At 45.2% G+C, this 20,448-nt stretch overlaps 1 protein-coding gene across 8 annotated transcripts in view; it reads left to right on the forward strand.

The window, feature by feature from the left end:
* CLIP2 (CAP-Gly domain containing linker protein 2) overlaps positions 1-20,448 on the forward strand; it is a 515,486-nt gene that overhangs the window by 183,760 nt on the left and 311,278 nt on the right. For 5 of the 8 annotated variants that reach the window (XM_085649783.1, XM_085649785.1, XM_085649779.1 and 2 more), the window contains exon 3: positions 17,702-18,234. In XM_085649783.1, coding sequence (XP_085505909.1) covers positions 17,702-18,234 — 533 coding nt within the window. Of the gene's footprint in view, positions 1-17,137; positions 17,434-17,701; positions 18,235-20,448 lie in introns of those variants that run through there. The other 3 variants (XM_085649781.1, XM_085649784.1, XM_085649786.1) reach the window with 1 other exon arrangement.

Here is a 20,448-nt window from a genome sequence, read left to right on the forward strand (position 1 = left end):
TCAGACAAAGGTCAGTCCATAGAACTCGCGATCTTCTCATTCCTACGGAGTTATCGTCAGACACCTCACACCATCACTGGAGTAGCTCCGGCGCATTTGATCATAGCAGAGTTGTTCATGATTCTATCCCCCAACACCCTCAGTGGCACCCTAACATTCCTGACGACAGTCGTGTGGATGACAAACGCCTCCGAGCTCACGCTCAAGCTAGTAAGAAACGAAGGGCAAAGGCTAGATGGCTGGCCTGTGGAGATTTGGTGCTGCTTAGAAACTGAGCAATGGGTGGCAAGTTCTGACTGCCCTATGAAAAAAGTCCCTGGACCATCGTGGGCGCCAAAGGCACCCGAATTACTGCTAGGCGAGGAGGGGAGACTGTGACGAGAGACATGTCTTTCTTCAAGAAGTACCAACCCCCGCTCTCCCCGGTGGAAACCAGAGCTGGGGGTCCAGATCGGCCAATAGTGACATCTCCAGCTATATGCCGGGACCTCAGCGCCCGGTCCACTGCCCCCACTGGTCGGAATGGTGAACCGGAGAACAGTCCTGCTCCGGAGGGTGAGTCGAGAACTGACACCTCAGAAGATGAGACCGGCGCGGCTGCCAATGGACCCGGTGTCCTACTGACTGATGGCGCTGTCGAGGAGCCTGAGGGACGTAGCCAGGTCCGGTATCATCTGCGGGAGCATCCTGAGCCCAGTCGTCGACTGAGAGACTATTTCACATAAGGGCTAAATGTCGTTTATAGAGAGGTCATGGCAAGGGACGAACTTTGAGCTGAGAGTGTGGATATTACTAGTATTGCGTTGGTTTAATGTTTGTTGGGGAGGAATGTAGTGTCGTGCCTGTGACGTAACAGGCCCGCCACGTTTGGGTCATGTGACCCCTGTTTAATAAATGTGGTCAGCACGTACGGACGCCAGTTAGGCGCACGGCGAGCATGGCCAGCAAGCCCAGTAATCAGGGCTCCTGTAATTATTTATGCGCCACAGTCCACCACACGGGTCCGAGTAAATGCCATCGTGAGGTTGCTGCACCCGCGACCTTCACGACATTACAAGTGAGAGCAGCCCTTGAATGAAGAAAGGGGGTGGGGGACGTGGCTTCAATTAACCCTTGCTGGATCGATATGTATGTATTTTTATATCCCGTGCATTGAGGGGAAGATCTTATATAGTATTGCACATGACCAGCTCAGTTCATTGCTTAATTTGTAAAATAACAAGTGACAGGGTCTTAATCCAGGAGGCCACTGTAGCTTGCACCACCCATCGCCCCTGTCATCGCTGCAAAAAACAACTACTGGCCATCTCTCTCGCCTGCAAGTGTGACAGTTCAGATTATTTCAGGACCCTAAGGATAAAGGAATGGCTGGGGAGGCAGGTTTTACTAATTTTTAATGTATATTGTATTCATAAACAACCATTGTTCTGCTTATCTCTAAATTAGATGAGCAGCGCCACCATGTGGCAGACTGTCCTAAATGTGGTGTTGACAATAAAGTGCCCTGCTGAGCACCGGAAACCGCTGGCTCAAATTAAGCAGTGGCTCAGTATATCATCTGCAGAACTTTAGGATTAAAAGAAGCAAGTTTCCTGACCTGGCAAGCACAGTGCGCAATGCACACAGTACACTTCTACGGACGTCAGCACTGAGTCCACTCGGAAATGCTAGAGCACGCCATGCACACCAGACAGCCATGCACTAGGGTATGCGGGAAAGGATAAAACTAAGCAAGCCCCGCCTCCCGACATCATGCAATGTGGTGAAATTGACTGCTTGACAGTGACTTTTCTGAATTGGGGCATGCTGTATAGTATTGCAGTTTTTTGGAACACTTTCTTACCGCTTGCGAGTCTAAGAGCGTTTTTTGGGTTGTTGAGTAAGTAGCTACCCGGTATGTATCATTTATACGCTTCTCCATACTGACCAGGTACTGACAGTAGAAGTAAGGAGTAGGTTGGGATATATGTAGATTGAAGGGATCCGGGCGAGATAATATAATTTTACATCTATATCTTAAATGTGAGGGAAAATTGACAGCCAGGGCCATTCAGCCGGCCAAGTTACTTGCGTGTCATAGCAGTTGGAGACCCACTATTTTGTCCCCATCGTTATCCCATCCTATTGTTCTAAACGGGAATATAGGAGCGCAGGTACTTGCTGAACCACATCACCTTTGCGTTTTTGTTGGCTTGTGTGAAAGTAAAAACTTGCCATTTGTCTGCCCAGTCACACAATAGTGCGGATTTAGAAAAAGCCAAACCTTACAGCTCCTGGTCCATCGGAGGAGTATGTCAGCGGTGGAGATGGTATAGTCTGCCACACTGTCATCCTTATGTTCCACCTGATTCTAAAAAGCAGGCAGCGCTTCAGTTTCGCAGAGAGGGTGCTCCGTTGTCGTCCAGGCCCGTAGACTGAATTGGTTACATCTCAGGGATGCGTTATTGATGGGATGTGTCTAATCTTGTCAGTGGCTTTTTCGTTCTGTTTGTGGGGAACCCGTAGGGACAGCACACTGTAGGGTCAGCTGACTGCTGCAAAGTACAAGTTCTGTATCCAAAAGCCCTTTACCTACTGCCCCTTTATTAAGTGGTCATTGATTGAAAGTCCAAGGTTTCTGGGGAAAGCAGAGTGCGTCGCCATTTCTGTTCGCAGCCGAGGTGACGCAGTGTTTTTCTTTTTTCTGCTGGCAGACAAACAAATGAAAACACTGCCTTGCTAAGTCTCAAATGTGGGTAGTGTGTCTTTGTGTGAGGGACCAGAGTGGCAAGTAGCTACTTCTCGTTTCCATAGTTACAAGGGGGGTCGCTGGAATTGCCTTTTTGGCAACCGCCCAGCCAGTTTCACCCCCAGTGACAATAGGGACGTGGAGATGCAATTCTGTAGAGAGTGGAAGGAAATGTTTGCTTGTGAATTTCTTCGTTTCCCTTGTTATGTGAAGTTCCTGTGGTACAAGCAGGGGGTTGCGGGGCCCTCAGCCCTGCTGCCCGGCAGCACCCGCGTGTAACAGAGTCTCCGCAGCAGAGCTTTCAAAGCATGGGTCGTGTTTCCATGAAAAGCCGCGAGGACAAAGGCCCTGCAGAGGGCGAGTCGGTGCTTGGTTGCACCAGTTTGTCAGCGCGGGAATTCACACAATATGGGCCTTTCACAGCCAGAGAGTTCCCAGCGTTTGAGATCTGTGAAGGAGCCTGTGTTTAGGCCTCACTGGAAGAAGATGTGTTGTAATATCATGCAACCATCACATTTTGTGCGCGCCCCCACGTGCAAACAGGGCCAGCTCTCCTGCAAGCTAAAGCAGAGCCTCATGGCGACACCTGCTCGTGGTGCTGAAAAAGGACAAAAATGGTATGTGAAAGAGTTTAGGAGTGCTACAGCAAGGACATTCCTGTTCTTCCTGGAGTGCTGGAAATTGTCAGACCATCTAATTGTGCACAGGTACGCACTAGTGCTTAATTTGTAAAATGAGGCCGGTGCCCAAACATTTTCTCAGAAGCGCACTGCGGACGCTGCTGTCGACGTGCCGAATACCTAGGCTGTCTAGTCTTGATTCCACTTCATGCCTTTTCATCCTCCCCCATACACTCCCTGCCCCTTTATCTCACTCTTGCAGGCTCATCTTCAACCTTGCTGACTCCTCACTGCTTTTTCATTCAGTTTTTCCATTATTCCCTCACCCACCCCAGACAAGTGAGATTCCCTTCGGTACTCCAACCGTTTACTTTCATCTTCTCCGTCTATAATGATGCTCATATACTTTATGGTCTGTAGACAGTTGCAGCGTATCACATAGTAAAACATGCTGGGTCGTAAATCATCGCAAGACATCTGTCAGTGGGATGATCCATGCATTACACATATCGTAGACATGTAGACACTGCAGCATATGCAGGATACACATTCAAACAACACTATTATTGAATCATCGTGGATCATATCATTATGTGGTCATAAGTAATTTAGGTTTATTCTTTGCTCCTTCCTGTATCATCAAGTTAGTCCATCATGCGGCTGACAGCATTTTATTCAAGGGCCCATTGTTGTGAAGCGGCACAGCTTCTAGGCTTCCTCTTGAGACTGACATCCAGCGCTCATGGCCCTTTGGCCGTGCCTGGGATGCAAGTGCCGTGTCCACCTAGCTCTGATCTTTTGCTAGACCTTAGCTCCTGCCACAGAGAGTCCCTGCTGTGAGGCATCCCAAGGACCCTGTTCTTCCAAGGAACCTTTTCGAGTGGCTTTTCTTCCTGGCCTACTATGTTATTATTGGCAATTACTGATGCTATCTCCGGCTGCCCCTAACTTGCTGACACTTCCGTCGCTGTGATGCCCACATTTTTTGTTGCGGTGGGTGGGACAATGATCCAGGCAACAGTGCCCCTGCTTGTTGAGCCTGCCCCAGCTCCACCCCTTGGTCCTCTATTAGCCTATTCGGTGGCCAATGCCGTGCATGCATTTTCCCGGGCTTCAGCCCACCAGTTTCCCGTTCTCTGGGTGGGTACGTTGCGGTCCCCTCTAGGGTCTGCTTTGTTTCACGGGCCCGCAAATCTTCACTTTCTTTATCCCTTTTCTGACTGACTTTCTGTCTTAATCAGGGTCAAATTTCAATGCTGAAAAAAAATATTCTGATCCCCAAAAAAGAGTGACCCGCAACCACCGGCTCAAATTAATCACGTGCACTCACATACATCAGTGCCTTATCCTATTTCGTTAGGATTGTATTAGCATCCTCTAGGTGCCGGATATCGACTTTTTGGGTGAAACAATACTATTCACTATTGATACAGGCAACCATATAATGTTTAGGACATTTAAATGTGACCGGTTTGAACACACACACATTGCAAGACCTGGCTTATCCTCTTACAAAACTACTACAGAGACAAATTAATTCAACACAATTCTTGCCATTATTCCTAAAATACCATCTTCTTAGGTTCAGCATCCTTCCTTTCTTACATACTAGTCCTTAGACATATCCCATCTGTCCCCACTCAGACCTATCTTCATAGTCCTCATGGTCATCTCAGGCCTCTTTCACCACTGTGAAAGGAAATGTGGCCTTTATACAGCGCGAACTGTCACTCCCAAAGGAGCCTCCTGGCGCTGTACAGATAACGAGCTTAGCAGTGGAAGATGAGGACCTAGATGAGAGCAAGACAGGATTCGTCAGTTGTTCCATAGATCCAGGTCTTTAGAGCTTTCCTAAACTGCGTTTCTGATTCCATCGATCTCAGTTTGTTTGGCATAAAATCCCAAGCCTTTGCACCTAACACCGTAGCAGTTTTCCCTACCCGAGTTTTAAATTTGAAACCAGGCAATTTGAGGAGGTTTGCAGATGTAGATCTAAGTGTCCTCATTGTTGTGTATGATGTAAATCTTGTGGAGAGATATACTGGTTCTATTGGGCGAGTGGCACTGAAGGAGGTAACAAGGAGTTTGAATAAAATTCTCTTGTGTAGCGGGAGCCAATGAAGAGTTTTCAGAGCCTCTGATGCTGACGTCCTACGGGGAAGTTTTAAGACCAATCTGGCAGCTGCATGTTGCACTACCTCAGAGTTGATTTATTAACCCCTGCCAGGAGGCTATTACAGTAGTCCAGACACGAGAGTATCAATGCCACAGCCGCTGTTTTCCTTGCGGCAAGTGGGATCAAATCAAATAATGTTTTCATGGTTGTAATTAGGCCAAAGCATGTACCCACCACCTTAAGTGTATGGAACCGCTCATCCTCTTGTTCTTTCTTGGACCTACTGTTCCATATTGTACCTATTTCTTGGACACGCAGGGCATTTCCTACACCTGAAGGGTCTAGAGAGCATACTGACTAGGTTGAGCATTAATTGGAGGGGCCTTATCATTACTCATTTCCACCCTGGATGGAGCAGGCTGTGGATTAGTGAGCCACTGCGGCTCCTAATGCCACATCAGGGAGGCAGTAGCCATGTTGCTCTTGTCTTAGAGGCGAGGTGGGTCACAAATCCACGGTTCTGAGCCGGCCCTCCTGCAAAATAACCCTGTGGGTTTAAGGAGGGGGGGCTGTTGGTGATGGGGTGGTCCCTGCAGATGTTCATTTAAGCGTAGGAGGTCCACAAGCTCTCTCCCCGGCCCACTTACCTCACAGAGGCAGAGGAGGTAGCACAAGCAGCTGGGGGAACACACACCGCAGCTGCTGGTATCGCAGAGGGGGTCACCTGTGGATTCCAAGAGTCGTCTGTCATCCCAGTTGCCTGGTCTCTGGGGGAAAGGGGCTCGATCAAGCCTCCCTGCGCCCCACTGAAGACCCTCAGGGCCACAGTCCCGGTGAGTGGGGGAACCTCAAGGAGATGGGGCCTGAAAGTGGCATGAGGCAGGGGGGGTCCAGGAGCATCTCCCCCCCTGCCCGTACACCCCCAGTGAGGGAGAGGAAGGGTAGCATGAGCAGCTGGGGGGGTGGATCTTCTTGGTGGTGGTTTCCGCCTCTATTGCCTGTGCTCCCCGTAGCACCCCCAGGGGGGACTGGTCGATGCTGCCTGCGGAGTAACTCGATAGGCTGCACCCAGCCCCGAAGATAAAACAGCAGGTGAGACCACAGCTCTACCACTAGTTGGGTCTCTAGGTGGGCTCAACCACTCGCCCCCCACCTCTCACCTGCGTCCCATACGCGGTGAAGCTCGAGTCTCCACAGGCAGGCCGAGCCGGGGTGGAAGGCGACAGCTCCTTCGGCTGGACCTTCTCACTCCCCCACAACCTGCGCACCACACTCGGCAGTCGATCACGGCCTCCCAGTTGTGCTGGTCCAGGAACTCCGTGAGCGACCAGGCAAGGCCTTACCACAGCAGCCGGCAGAGCGCCATGTTATCAGGTTAGTCGGTGGGCCATGGTGGCTGCACAATTTTACAGTGGCCGGCTGGCAAATCAGCAAATTTCGGTGCCACTGCTACGCTGAGGACACAAAGCCGCCAGGCACCAGGGCTAATTTATGTTTTGTCCAGCATTGGCAGCAGATTTTAAAGGAGGTCTGGGAGCATTATTAAAACGCATCTGCCATCTTGGCCTATGCGGCCACGCCCCGCCCCCAGGCCATTTTATGTAATGTCATCTCCTCATGAGTACAGGCACTAAACACTTTTAAGACATAGAAGTTTGACAGTCTAGTTTTCCTACCCTTATTCCATCAGATATGTTATACCCCTAGTACAGTAAACCAACTCTAAAAGAAAACTTATGTAATGCAACACTTATGGATTTCTCAACAAACTACCTTCTCCCAACAAATCTATTCATGGGGGTTGGTTGTAGTCTTGAGATAACACTGTTATCCAGGTTTCCATATTAGCCTAGAGAATCCAAAAATATATTTATTTCAGCGAAAAATAAACAGGATGGTTGTGGGTGTAAAATTTTCCTACAAAACCTGTCTGTACAATGTTCATTGGTCCCACCCCCACTTTTTGTTTTGTGAACAATTTTCTATCTATTCATGTTTCATCAGTACATGAACTGATAGTGTTACTTGTAGCAGATCGCCTCGCACACTAGGGCTATTGACATGTAGCACTCACGACCCTTCGACATTTCATGCCTGTATAAATATAAAGTATATCTTTCTTCACTACAAATCAACTTTCATCCTGTCCAGCATCTGCTCTGTCCACCTAATGCCAGAAACAGTAATGCCCCGTCAATCATGAACCTGAACTCTGCCTTTGAACCCCAATAATGACAGGATAAGCGAATGCCTGGACTGGTACTAAGGAAATCATGTATGTGAGTCTGAACAGGGCACTCTGTGCTACAAAGATGCTGCTACATGTAGGTGTTCACAGTTTAATTTCAGGCAACCTCACATCTGGGCTCTTGAGATGTGATTGAGATGTGATCTGAGAAGATGTCAAGTGCCTGGTGTACGCCACGGGAATTCCTTATAAGAGCTGATGTGGACGAACAGTCTTGAAAAATGTACAGACGTGTACTGAAGAGTAATGAAGTAGGTAAATGAATTTAAATTTGGACATCCAAATCACTACACTGTAGTTCGGTAGGTGAGGAACAGTAAGTAGTCCATTTTTAGCACGATTATAAAAAAATGCAGCAAACATGCTTTTCCCAGATTTTTCCAGCAGTTCCGATAATCTAGTTTTACAATTTGATATTCCCTTCTTTCCTATCATTTTCGAACAACTTTATTACATCTGCCTTCTACTTCCTTTCAATCCTGCCTCAAGCATGCACATTCTTTTTGTATACTATCAATGTGGCATACAGTGTGACCAAGAAAGCACTAAGAAGGGGGATGTCACTGACACAATATCGAAACTATAAATAGCATGATATAAAAATATTGTCTAAAAAATATCCATCACAAAAATATAGTTTTTTTGTACATATAATACAAGTACAAAAATATAGGAAAAAATATCGTTTTACACTAATATAAAAAAAATATATATATATCGTGTTTTACCATATATGTACTTTAAATAAATGAAATCCAAATATTTTAACATATAACATTTATATAATGTAAATTAAAAATGTTTAAATAATATTTACAAAAATATATAAATATTTACAAATGTATACAAACACACACATATATGTGTTTTCGTTTATACACACATATATAATGTGAAACTATTTTCCAAAACATTATTTTTAACTTATATTTTAAATTTATAATTCTTTTAGATTTAACTTTAGATGTGTCTTCTTTATACACCTGTATTAATCATAAGGTTGGCTTACGTGCAACTGAATTTTATCTGAACAAAAACAAGGCTACCTTATTCCAGCAAAACATTATGCTATTTGGCATGATCAACTTTTGTTTAAACAACAATATTTTTTTGTTTGATAACATGTTCTACCAACAAATGCGAGGTGTCGCAATGGGAGCCAGCTTCTCCCCCCAGCTATGCCTGTTTATTCATGGGCTGGTGGGAGGAGCTGGTTCTCATGAACAAATACAAAAGGTATATGGATGATCATGTCAATCTGTATTATCGATACATTGATGATTTATTCATAGTGTGGGAGGGAACTAAGGAACAAGCCTTAAACTTTGTGTCTGAGATCAATAAGAATGATGTCAACCTTGGCTTCACATCTACTATTTGTAATAGCAGCATTAATTTTTTAGATGTGGAAGTATACGCCAAGGGAAACAACCTTGAAACTAGGCTATACAGAAAGGAGACTGCAGGTAATGCCGTACTACATTTTTCCAGTTTTCACCCTCAACACCTAGTACGCAGCATCCCCTATGGGGAAATGCTGCGTCTCAAAAGAATTTGCAGCAACCCAGAGGACCTAGCTACAGCTCAACACAAAAGCAACATGAGATTCTTATCCAGGGGTTACCCTATTAACATCATACAAGGGGCCATCAACAAAACACAAAATCTGGAAAGAAATGATCTATTAATTCCCAAAAAAGCCAAAACAGTGCCGCAAACAAAAAATGAAAACCTCGATGAGTTGAGACTTATTATCACCTACAATGCTCAAGAGAAAGCTATAAGAAAGATCATACACAGAAATTGGGTCACTGTTAAAAATGACCCTGTGATAGGACATGAGCTTCCAACCAAACCCAGTATTACTTACAAAAGAGCGCCCTCCATGTATAACAGTCTAGTTTCTAGCAGACCAGAATCATCCAATACTAGCAATTGGTTGACCGTTCCAAATGGTTTTACTAAATGTAAGACATGTAAGGCATGTCAATATGGCACGAACAGAAATAGCTATTACACTGCATTTTGCAACAAGGAGATCAAAATCAACAAACCCCTCCATTGCAAAACCGAATATGCAGTATACGTGCTAGAATGCACATGCCAACTCAGGTACATAGGAAGCACAAAGCTGCCAGTCAGCAAAAGAATTTTGCAACATATTAGAGCTATAAATAACTGTGACCCTACCTACCCAGTCGCCAGGCATTTTCGAGAAGTCCACAAAAACGATTTAAAAGATTTTTCGTATTTTGTAATCAATGCCATACCTAAAACCAAAAGTGAGGGCGACAGGGACTATCAGCTTAGAAAACTTGAGACTTGTTACATTCTCAACTTAGATAGTAAATCACCAGGAGGATTAAACAATACGGAAGATTTCTACACCTGTTTGTAAACATGTCCTGCCCATCCCCAGACATCGCTCAACCTTTTTTCATGCAATAACATAAAGCTATTAGTTTATGATTTTTTAGATCAGTACCATGTCATTTTACTTTCTCTAGTCTTCCCATACCTATTTTTAATCTAATTGCTTTCCAATAAAACGGATATGCACTTAAAAATAGAATGTCAACATATGGGAAAAACATTTATGACTTTATTGAAGGCTGCCAAACCACTTTAACCAGTCAATATTCTGTTTTTTAACAAGCTACACTTATTGCACTTTATTAATCAACACTTGTTTTTATTCATCTATGATGAGTAGAAAGATGGGGGTATTTTAATACATTTCGGGTAGCACATAGCATTTTTCTCAGTAGAACAGAATTTTGCACTACTCTAATTCAGTCCAAGACATATATATAATGCATTTATGTTAATACTGCATAATGTCAAATTGGGGATTGATCCCAGAATTGTTTACATGTTAATACCTTTACATTAAGTCTCTCAGGAAAATATGCCTTTTCCCAGGAAACCTTTTAAATTTTGATGAGTATTTTTACTTTTCTCATCAAGAATGAATATATTAATTATTTATTTAATTAGAACTGTTTCTACAGGCTATTTTGTAACCAAAATGATCTATTATGAATGAATTATTTAAGGATTTTAGATTGGTTTTATTAAGAGAGATGGTATTCTATGTCTTACCGTTTACTAAACAAAAAAGAATTTCTTTTAATGTGACCAAGTGAGACTATGACATATGCTTTTTGGACTGAGCAGTATTTTTTCCTGTTCTATTGTATCTCACCCATCACGTGGTAAAATGTAGCACTTTAAATGGTCTGTTAACATTCACAGTGTTGTTATGTGATCAAGATCCGTTCGAGACTGAAACGCGTAATGGCCGTCATTAAAATGCGAACTTAAGCACACAATTACGGGTCTGTGTCTGCTTTGCCGATGGAAAATTCTGTGAAGGCGAGAAGCAGCTGTTTCTGATATATATATTTACATACACATGAAAATAAAAAGTACAACAAATAAACTGCAACTTAAAAAACAATATTTCCTATTTAATTATACATAAAAAGAAAATAATCTATACAAATATGTTTTAATAAAAATATCTTTAGCTTTTATATAAATGTATATATATTTAAATATATGGAAATTAAATACCCAAACACATAATAATATGTATTTAAACAATATTAATAAGAGAATTAAACTATATATGAAATAAATATACTATTCCCATTCCGATGTATACAACAGTAGAGAAAGCTTTAAACTCATAAGGGGAAACTTTTAGTATTCCAACTCCAGTCAGTGCAACAGTAGGAAAAGTATTGGACTATTATTATTATTACTCTGGGGGAGGGGGTTAAACTTTACTATTCCCACTCCAGTCTCTGGAACAGTAGGGAAAGTGTTGTACTCAGGAGGGTTAAATGTACTATTCTCACTCCAATCTGTGCAACAGGAGGGGAAGTGTTGGACTCAGGAGGGGTAAAATGTACTATTCCCACTCCAGAGGGTGAAATAGTAGGGAAAGCGTTGGAGTCAGGAGGGGTAAAATGTAATATTCCCACTCCAGTTGATGCAACAAGCGGCATCCTTTATTTGCTTTAATAGCAGGTCACATAGGGTCCTGGCAAGATGTGATAAATATGTGAATACTTTGAGACATCAGCTCTATCAAGTAAAAACTACAGCTCCTCAGCGGGAACAAAGACAGACTTTAATTACATATTTTTTCCTGCCCCTATGTAAGAACTCGGTGGGCATTATGTCTTGTACTGTAATCTCTTTTATTACTTGATTAGCCCAAAAGTTACAGTTTTATTTGCTTAAACAAGACTTTAATGTGCTGTGTACTTTAACATGTTTCACACAAGGCTGAAACAAAATAATTAAGAACATTGGAACAGCAGGATTAGTTATTTAAAGCACAAAGGCACTTTAGAACAATGGCGGGAACACTGCTGCTGCGTGCGCATTTGTCACTGGGGCCGATTTTGCAGCACTGCTGCAAAACCGGCCCCCAGTAACAAAAACGGCCCCCACCGGTCCAAAACCTGCCCCCACCCTTCTGTCCCACAGGGTAAACGCCCGGTGCCCGCTACTGCCGGTCCGGCCCTGCAGAAGAAGCTTATGTCTTCCTAGCGTGCCATTTAATTTCACTCTTTCGCCCTTTTCTCTCACCCTCGCGGTGTGACTTAGAATACAGGGCTGACAACAGAGCTCATCACTGTGCCTCATGGTGAGTACTTGGGGGGTCATTATGATGGCAGTGAACCCGCCACTGACAGGCGGTTGGTGGCGGGTTCACCGCCATCATGAGGCCGGTTTCCGGCCGCCCATATTATGATGGTGGGCGGTACAGTGGCGGTCGGAAACACTGACTACCACGTATCCGACAGGCTCCTTGAGCCCGTCGGTGCTGCGGAGGTCCGCAGCATGTAATGCATACCGGTGGTGCCTAGCAGGCACCGCTGGTCAGTTTAGGATGCTGGCTGTCCATCAGCCTTTCCATGGCGGTTGGCAAGGCTGGCGGGGATGGCCTTTGTGGGCCTGTTGCGGGCCCCCCTTGTGCAGTGGCAGTTTATTTTTGCACTTGGGGGGCACCATTTCCCTGCACTATGTGGCAGGCACCTGTGATATGTCTAATGGTTTTGTATACAATAATATTAAATTTAAGAAAAAGAGATGAATGTTTTTTTTTAAAAATGATGATAAAGAAATAAAATGTGAAAGAAAGAAATAATAACAACGTATACAAAAGAGTATTAATTATTGTGCCCCAAATAAGAGCTTATCATAGCCTGATATAAAGAAATATAGGTCTAGAAGGATACGATTTATTGTTTGTTACTCCATTGGGCTGAGCCAATAAGTGATTGACAAAGCCTTAAGGCATTCGCTGAAAGAGGCTGGTTGAAGAAAGCCAGTGGCTGAAATCTTCTATCCCTCCACTATCCTCTTCAACCCAAATAACAGACTCACATGTCCACCGCTCAAATTAATTTCATACATCCCTATATTAATTCACCACAAATTCTTTTTGGGTTCCAGAGTAGCATGATACTTGCCTTAAAGCACTATGATGCCTCAACAGGGGTAGTAAGCGCTATATAAATGCAATTACAATTACTGCTACGGTTCCCTCGCCATCTGGGCTACAGTCACTGCTCTTTCATTTCTGATGAGTCTGCACCCTTTTTCCATGTCTGGAGCTGCCGGCATGGCGATAAATTTCAAAGTCTCACAATGAAAAATCTGCTGGTCGGTTTCAACACCCGCAAGCAGTTTCCAAAATGATAAAATCTGTGTTTATTAAGAAATGTGAGTTTTGCAGCAAAAACTCTATGCTGCTGGTCTGGACTGTCTCGAGGTACAGCTGCCATGATTTCTGTGTCCATGGCAGGTGTAATTCTGCCATATGGTTTGTTCATTTGCTTATTAAAAACATTTTACCTGGATTCTCGACATCTTACACTGGATTAGACTCACAGTTTAATCTGTAAAAATAAATGAGTTCCGGGCCCAGATTCATTCTAGGAGCCCATCACCTGCGCAGCGGAATGACATGGGTGCCAGATAACACCGTGTTGTAATTTAGATCCTTTCCACCTGGTACTTCCCCCTCCTCTTCTCCGTTGTGTACTTTAGAATGTTCCTACAGTTTGTTCTGAAGCTTGCCTTAGAATGCTGAGAATGTTCTTGTGAGGCGAGCAGATTGTGACGGTTGTGGAGTAGTGGAGAAGACCAATAAAACCTATTTCTAGTATCCTGTTTGGGGTCACTTTCTTGGCATCCACCTACAGCACCTACTTTACAACTCTGGCGACGATTTGGCTTGTGAAAGGGGCCATGTGCCGTCTCCTCTCCTTTTCTGTTCTCCACTCTTTCTTCCACCATCCTACACTTTCCGTCATTTGCTCTCACTCTTGGTTCCTTCCATCACTTCTTTTTATTTTTGTTACTGGTGGTTTCCAGTGTTTCTCTGCCACCTTATTTCTCTCTTCTCCACCTTTCTCTATTTTGCTCTTAGTCAAAGTCTGTGGATGAAAAATTAGTAAAAATCTCCAAAACTAAGTACTGGTGTCCACCATCTGCTACCACCAGCACAACATAAGTACATCAATCCTGTATCTTTCCATCATGCTCAGTGTTCTACGCAAAGCTCTTATTATTCCTGTTGTTCTGGTAGCTGTTGCTTTGGTGCATTTCTGTTGTATTGTCACATCTTTGTGCCACTTTCATACCCCTCAGGAATGCCTCAAAGCACTCATTCATAGCTGCATTTAAGCATGAGGTGAAAAAGGATGTAAGGCTAATGCGGTGCTTAATTTGTGCCTGTGGTTAATTGATGGTTGTCATCACCGGTGCTTGTGACAGTCTGCCATAAGGTGGCGCTGTCTGGCTAATTCAGAGATGCCAACAACATTATTAATTTAATATACATTAAAAACGACTATTACCTGCCGCCTAAGCCAGTCTTACTTTTTGCTGGCCTGGATTAGTCCGCGTTATCAAACTTGTAGGAGTGTGCTGGTCAGTATTTGTGTTGTTACTATCATTGCAACCACAAGCAGATCTCATTGGCAGCATGGCAGGGGCAATGTGTAGTGCAACCTGCAATGGCCTCCTGATGAGAGCCCTGGCACTATTTCTTTGACAAATTAAGTACTGGGATAATGCTAATGGCACAGTGGTGGGCTGCAGATGACAAGGCATGGTAGTGAACTGGGTATGTCCATTATTGAGTTTCATCATCACAGTTCACTCTCCCTTCTCTCGATTCTATCGGTTTATGTCCCTTGTCTACTACTTTGTCATGATATAACCTGTGGCGGAAGTAAAGTCCAGTGTGTACACAATAGGAGCCTAAAAGAAAGTTGTGTTCAAGAGTACATCGGGCATACCTATTATGAGTTGAGGAGGTGCAGTGACACGGGGGGAAAGCAGTGTCAGGGAATACGGACCTCATTTATGTTTTTTTCTATCTTGGACATTTTCCTTCTCTGCATTATGGTCCATGGCACTCTTGCCACCCCACTGAGAGTCAGGGGCGTAGTTTGAGGGGGGGGTTTGAGGTGGAAACCCCCCTAAATGTATTATTTATTAAATAGCTAAGTCCAGGTTCTTTCAGTCGAGTATGGTGAGGTGTCTGTCAGATTTTACCAGGAACTTCTATGCACAGAGACAGAAACGCACATACTCTCCCCCTCTCTCTGTTTGGAAACACTTAAAAATATTGGTTAATTTACAAAATAATGTGCTGTCTCTCACTTTGTACCCCTTCCAATCCGCATTCTTGTCCCTTTCCTCTGCTCCTTAAGCCCTTCTCTTGCACCCTACTTGTCGTATAACGTATTTTAACATTATGTGCCAGCGTGATTGTTGGGAAATCTGTAACTCACCCCCCCCCAATCTTACTGACCAAGCTATGCCCCTGGTGCTGCCATTTGCGCTTTGAAACTGGGTGATCGTGCATTATTTTACTGTTGCGGACGTGGGGGGTGGATGAAAAGCCAAGCATTTGCCACCTTCCTGTGGCTTGCCCTGCTTCCAGGGAAGTTGTAAGAGTCAGGCGCTGTAGCCTGTAGAGTTCAGGGCAGTTCTTGTGCTCCTGCAGGCCAGGCCTGCTGCCCTTCCTTCTGTATAATTATAGCTGCCAAGGTTTCAATCAATCAATCACTCAGGTGTTTGTTAAGCGCGACTACTCACCCGTAAGGGTCTCGAGGGGTGGGGGCGCAGGTTCCAGTCCATCAAGGAGGGGGTCTGTCGAAGAGCCAGGTTTTGAGGTTTCTTGCGAAGATGGTGAGCGATGTTATCTGTCTGAGGTGGAGCGGAAGGTCGTTCCAGGCTCTGGCCGCGGGGAAGGAGAAGGAGCGGGCTTCCGATCTGGTCTTTCTGGTGCGGGGTACCACGGCGTAGGAGAGCTGGGCTGATTGTAGGGTCCTTTGGGGTGCATGGAATTTGAGTCGGCTATTCAGGTATGCTGGTCCGGTGTCGTGGAGGGTCTTGTGAGCGTGGGTTAGCATGTTGAAGGTGACTCTAGCTTCAATGGGGAGCCAGTGGAGTGTGCGCAGGTGCTGGGAGATGTGGCAGTGTCTTGGCAGGTTGAGGACCAGTCTTGCGGCGGCATTTTGGATGTTCTGTAGCTTGCGGGTGAGGTTTTTGTTTACTCCGGCATAGAGTGCGTTGTCGTAGTCGAGCCTGCTGGTGACCAGGGCGTGAGTGACAATCTTTCTGTGTTCGAGGGGGATCCATTTGAAGGTCTTACCTAGGAGGCGGAGGGTGTGGAAGCAGGAGGACGAGACGGAGTTGATCTGGCGGTCCATTTTGAGCTCTGAGTCCAGCATGATTCCCAGGTTGGAGTGAACACATAATGTCAGGGTATCCCCATTAGACGCATTTGCATGCAACTCCTCTCAATATATGTATGTGGTATTTCTATAAAGGGAGCGCTGTACGGGGTCCAAGGCAAAGACACAGTCTATGTGTGATCTGGAGCGGTAACTCAGTTCTAAGAGCAAAAGTGGACTGTTAATGTGACTATTTAAATGGGGAGTCTTCAGCCCTTTCTTAATTGGACTAGTGTTGGGATTTCCTGGTGGGTACAGGGATGTCGCCCCAGGATATTTCTATAATGAGTTATCATCGTAAAAACATTGTCATGGCGCCTCAGCCTTCATGGTCCAACGTTGGACATGCCATGCTGTCTACCCGGAGACATTGGGGCGAGGGGTCAGCGATGAAGGCAGCTTGGCGCCTTATTAAACACGGAGTAATCGATTGCAGTGTGACATTTCTCGGCTCCTGTGAGAGACAGGCCATTTCGAGGAGTTGGCAGCATCTAGCTGCAGTCCAGGGCGTGTCAGGCGCTAATGGGACAGGGATCCTGCCCAGATGTGCACCGCACATGCTGCAGGCACTGCCAGTGTAAAGCAGCGGTTGCCGTTACCATGGAGATGGAGAGAGGACTAGGGAAGAGGAAGTGAGGGGGACGGGGGAGGGGCGAGGTTCATATGAAGTTAATTTGCAGGAGCGGGCCGGCCAGTGATGTGGCAGCGGGAATGTGCGCTTCTGCTGGCCGCCTTTCATCTCGGACGGTAGCCGAAGGGTTCACAGGGGCCCTTGCTTCTCCACCATGGCGGGCCGGTAGTGTGCCCTCAGGCTGCTGCGCTAGCCAGCCTCCCCGGAGCACTGTTAGCCCCCGAACCCCTTAGACCCAAAGGCAATGAAAAGACCATGGAGAGGGCGACGGCGCATATGTCGAAATTGCTCAGTGTTGGGAAAGTCAAGATCACAGTTGGTGAGTTCTGGCTGCAGGGCGGCGCTTATATTTGGTGTAGTTCCTTTATGCAATCAACTTTACTTTTGTACAAGGTTCCACGTCCAGTTCCATGTATTTGCCTTAGAACACCACTCATTGCTTACTACAACTGCTGGGGGTGTTGGCAGCTTACGAGATAACCACAACCCATGTGTTTAAAAAAAAAAAAGTATTTCTTCTGCTTACTTGTTACTCTCAGATTTCACTTCCTCTTTTAATTCTCCCCTTTTATTCTCTCCAATAACAGGATCTCCTCTGCACAAACAGAGTTCAACGTCATCGCTCAGCGCTGAGAAGTCAAAGTACACAGAAGTGGGCGACGAGTTTGTGGGAGACTTCTTGGTTGGCGAACGCGTATGGGTGAACGGGGTCAAGCCGGGTGTGATCCACTATTTGGGAGAGACGCAGTTTGCTCCGGGCCAGTGGGCTGGCGTGGTACTGAATGACCTGGTTGGCAAGAACGATGGGTCGGTGGGTGGTGTGCGGTACTTCGAGTGCCAGCCTCTCCAAGGGATTTTCACGCGGCCTTCCAAGCTGACCCGGCAGCTCACCACCGAAGGCTCAGGGAGCGATGCCTTGTCTGTAGAGTCTCTGACCACCCAGAACTTGTCATTGCTTTCTGGCACTGCCACTCCTCCCCTCACCACTCGGATTGTCCCTTTGAGGGATTGCGTACTCAACAGCTCCATGAAGACCGGAAATGAATCTGGATCCAACCTTTCGGACAGCGGGTCTGTGAAGAAAGGGGACAAGGACTTGCGCATGGGTGACCGTGTCTTGGTAAGTCTAGCAGAGTCACAGGAAGCGTAAAATGGTATTGTTTGTTGGTACATTCTGGATGCTTTTCTTCAAGGTTCCTGCTCTGTAAGCTGCTGTTACATGTTTCTGTTTGTTTGTTATTTCGGTCTAAATTGTTGGAGGAAGGCTCTGCATGTGAAGTCAACTGAAGATGACTTTTAGCGACAATTACCTAAGCAGTGCACCATTTGTCGATGTCCTTTTAAGTAAATCGTCAACACTTACCTCTTTTCTATATAACAGTGTCACTTCCCTCACGCATCCAGTTTTTGCTTCAGTTCTCCATTTCCTTTCTCCCTCTCTTCTCATCTTTACTTTCTTCCATCTCCCTCTGTTCCTTCATCTTCTGCTACCTTTATCCACAAGGTCTTAGAGCAGTCTATAGTCACCCAAAAGGCCGCATTTAAGTGCAGTACCTAACAGTGTAATATGGAACAGCCTTTAGAGGGTGGTAAAAAAACACAGAAAAAGGCGCATCTTGCTGTGTCTGCCCAAAGTTTCACGCCCAATGCCTAAATCTTACTTTTCATGACCATTTATTCCAAAGGAGTCGGTGCCATAAGAGGACAGGTGGTGTCAGACTCTGTTGCACAAACCAAGATTCCTATTAGCATTACTTGGTGTAGATGAGTCTGATTCCTCTTGGTGTCACTCTTAGAAGGCTCCGTGAGTTCAGCTGTAGCTGCTGATGCCCGCGTCAGACCTTCAAGGCAGATTCAGTGAAGCCTTTAATGCTTCCGAAGTCCTTAAACTGTTCCAGTGAGTTGGACAATGATAATAGCAGGTGTGTGATGCAACAGAATAGCAAAAACACTGATAGCAAGCACTATAGAAAAGTTCTTCTTGGGGTCTTCTTTAAGGTTTTTTTTGTCCCTTGAGGTGGGTATCTATCCCCTCTTCTCATAAAGGGTCCAGGGCTTGAACCTCTGGCACTGCACACAAGAAACAAGCACCTTACATGTCTGACAACGCGATCAGGGTGAATAACCATTTTGTTTGTAAGTGTACATGGGCAAATGTGGAACCAAAATACACTGTGCTGGGGCACATCACGTGAGTACTTGTGAGTACTGCTGAAACCGGTGTCATACACCACGGTTGCTGCTGCAACTTCCTTCCCTGAAATAGAAGTAGTAGAAGATGTGAAGCCCACCGCCGCTTCACCTCTAAGTAGAGAGGAGAGGAGTGACAGCACCACACGTGAGAGGACAGACACTAGTGGGTCGCTGGCCACGCAAAATCCTAGTGAACCGAAATGTGAGATATTCAAGGAGCAAAGAATTAAAACAAATTCATGGAAAGAAGAACCATGAACCACTGAGCACAATGGTTGGAAATGTCTTCTTAGCAGAACTGTAAGAGATTCACATCAAGAACAGTAGTTAAAAATCAGCTCTAAGTGGGAAGTGAGACTTGTTGCTTGATTTGAAATTTTCAACCCTTAGCTTTCTATAAATGCTCCACAAGTCAAAATGATTACACAGAAACTGTTCTCACCACCAGAGTCAGTCAACGCTACTACTATCAGGGTTACTATCATAAGAGCAGGCCTTCAAAGGTGCTGGCCTGATAACTCTGCCCACAAGTGTCTCTGTCCCTAAGATCATGCCAGTCCTTCAGAGCATGCACATCTCACCCACTGGTCCTCAGGGCATGCCCTGCACCACGGCTGCTGGAAGACCGTCCATAGACAGCAGAACATACATCTGTACAAGTGCCACATAATATATATCAGTGTATTTCGTGTTATTAAACAATGCCGCCCAATCATTTATACTGTGACATTAATTAAAAATGTTCAATAATTAATTTTGCTACCTTAATAAATACAGCTGACAAGTTTTGCATTCACCCATGTTTGACATTCCTGCTTTCCTTGTGCTTGTGTGTGCCATTTCAGTGTCTTATATGTAACTCTTTGAGTGATGTGTCCATGTAATGAGCTGAACATCTGAAATGATGCCCATTTGTGCAGTGTAATGGCCAAGAACCTGTCTTAAAACAAGCTCACGATGCAACGTGCACTATGCTAAAAGACTCAGACTGGGCAGTAACGGTCACAGCACATTGGGAGGCGTGGCTGATGTCTCATTGGCTTGCCTCTGTCTTCCCAGCTTACTACACTCAGACACACAAGTCGAGCTGCCTAATTAAAATTAATTAGCTAGATCTTTCTGTGACCCCCTGCGATTTGGT

This window comes from Triturus cristatus, chromosome 3_2 (assembly GCF_964204655.1).
Source record: "Triturus cristatus chromosome 3_2, aTriCri1.1, whole genome shotgun sequence".
Lineage (NCBI taxonomy): Eukaryota > Metazoa > Chordata > Amphibia > Caudata > Salamandridae > Triturus > Triturus cristatus.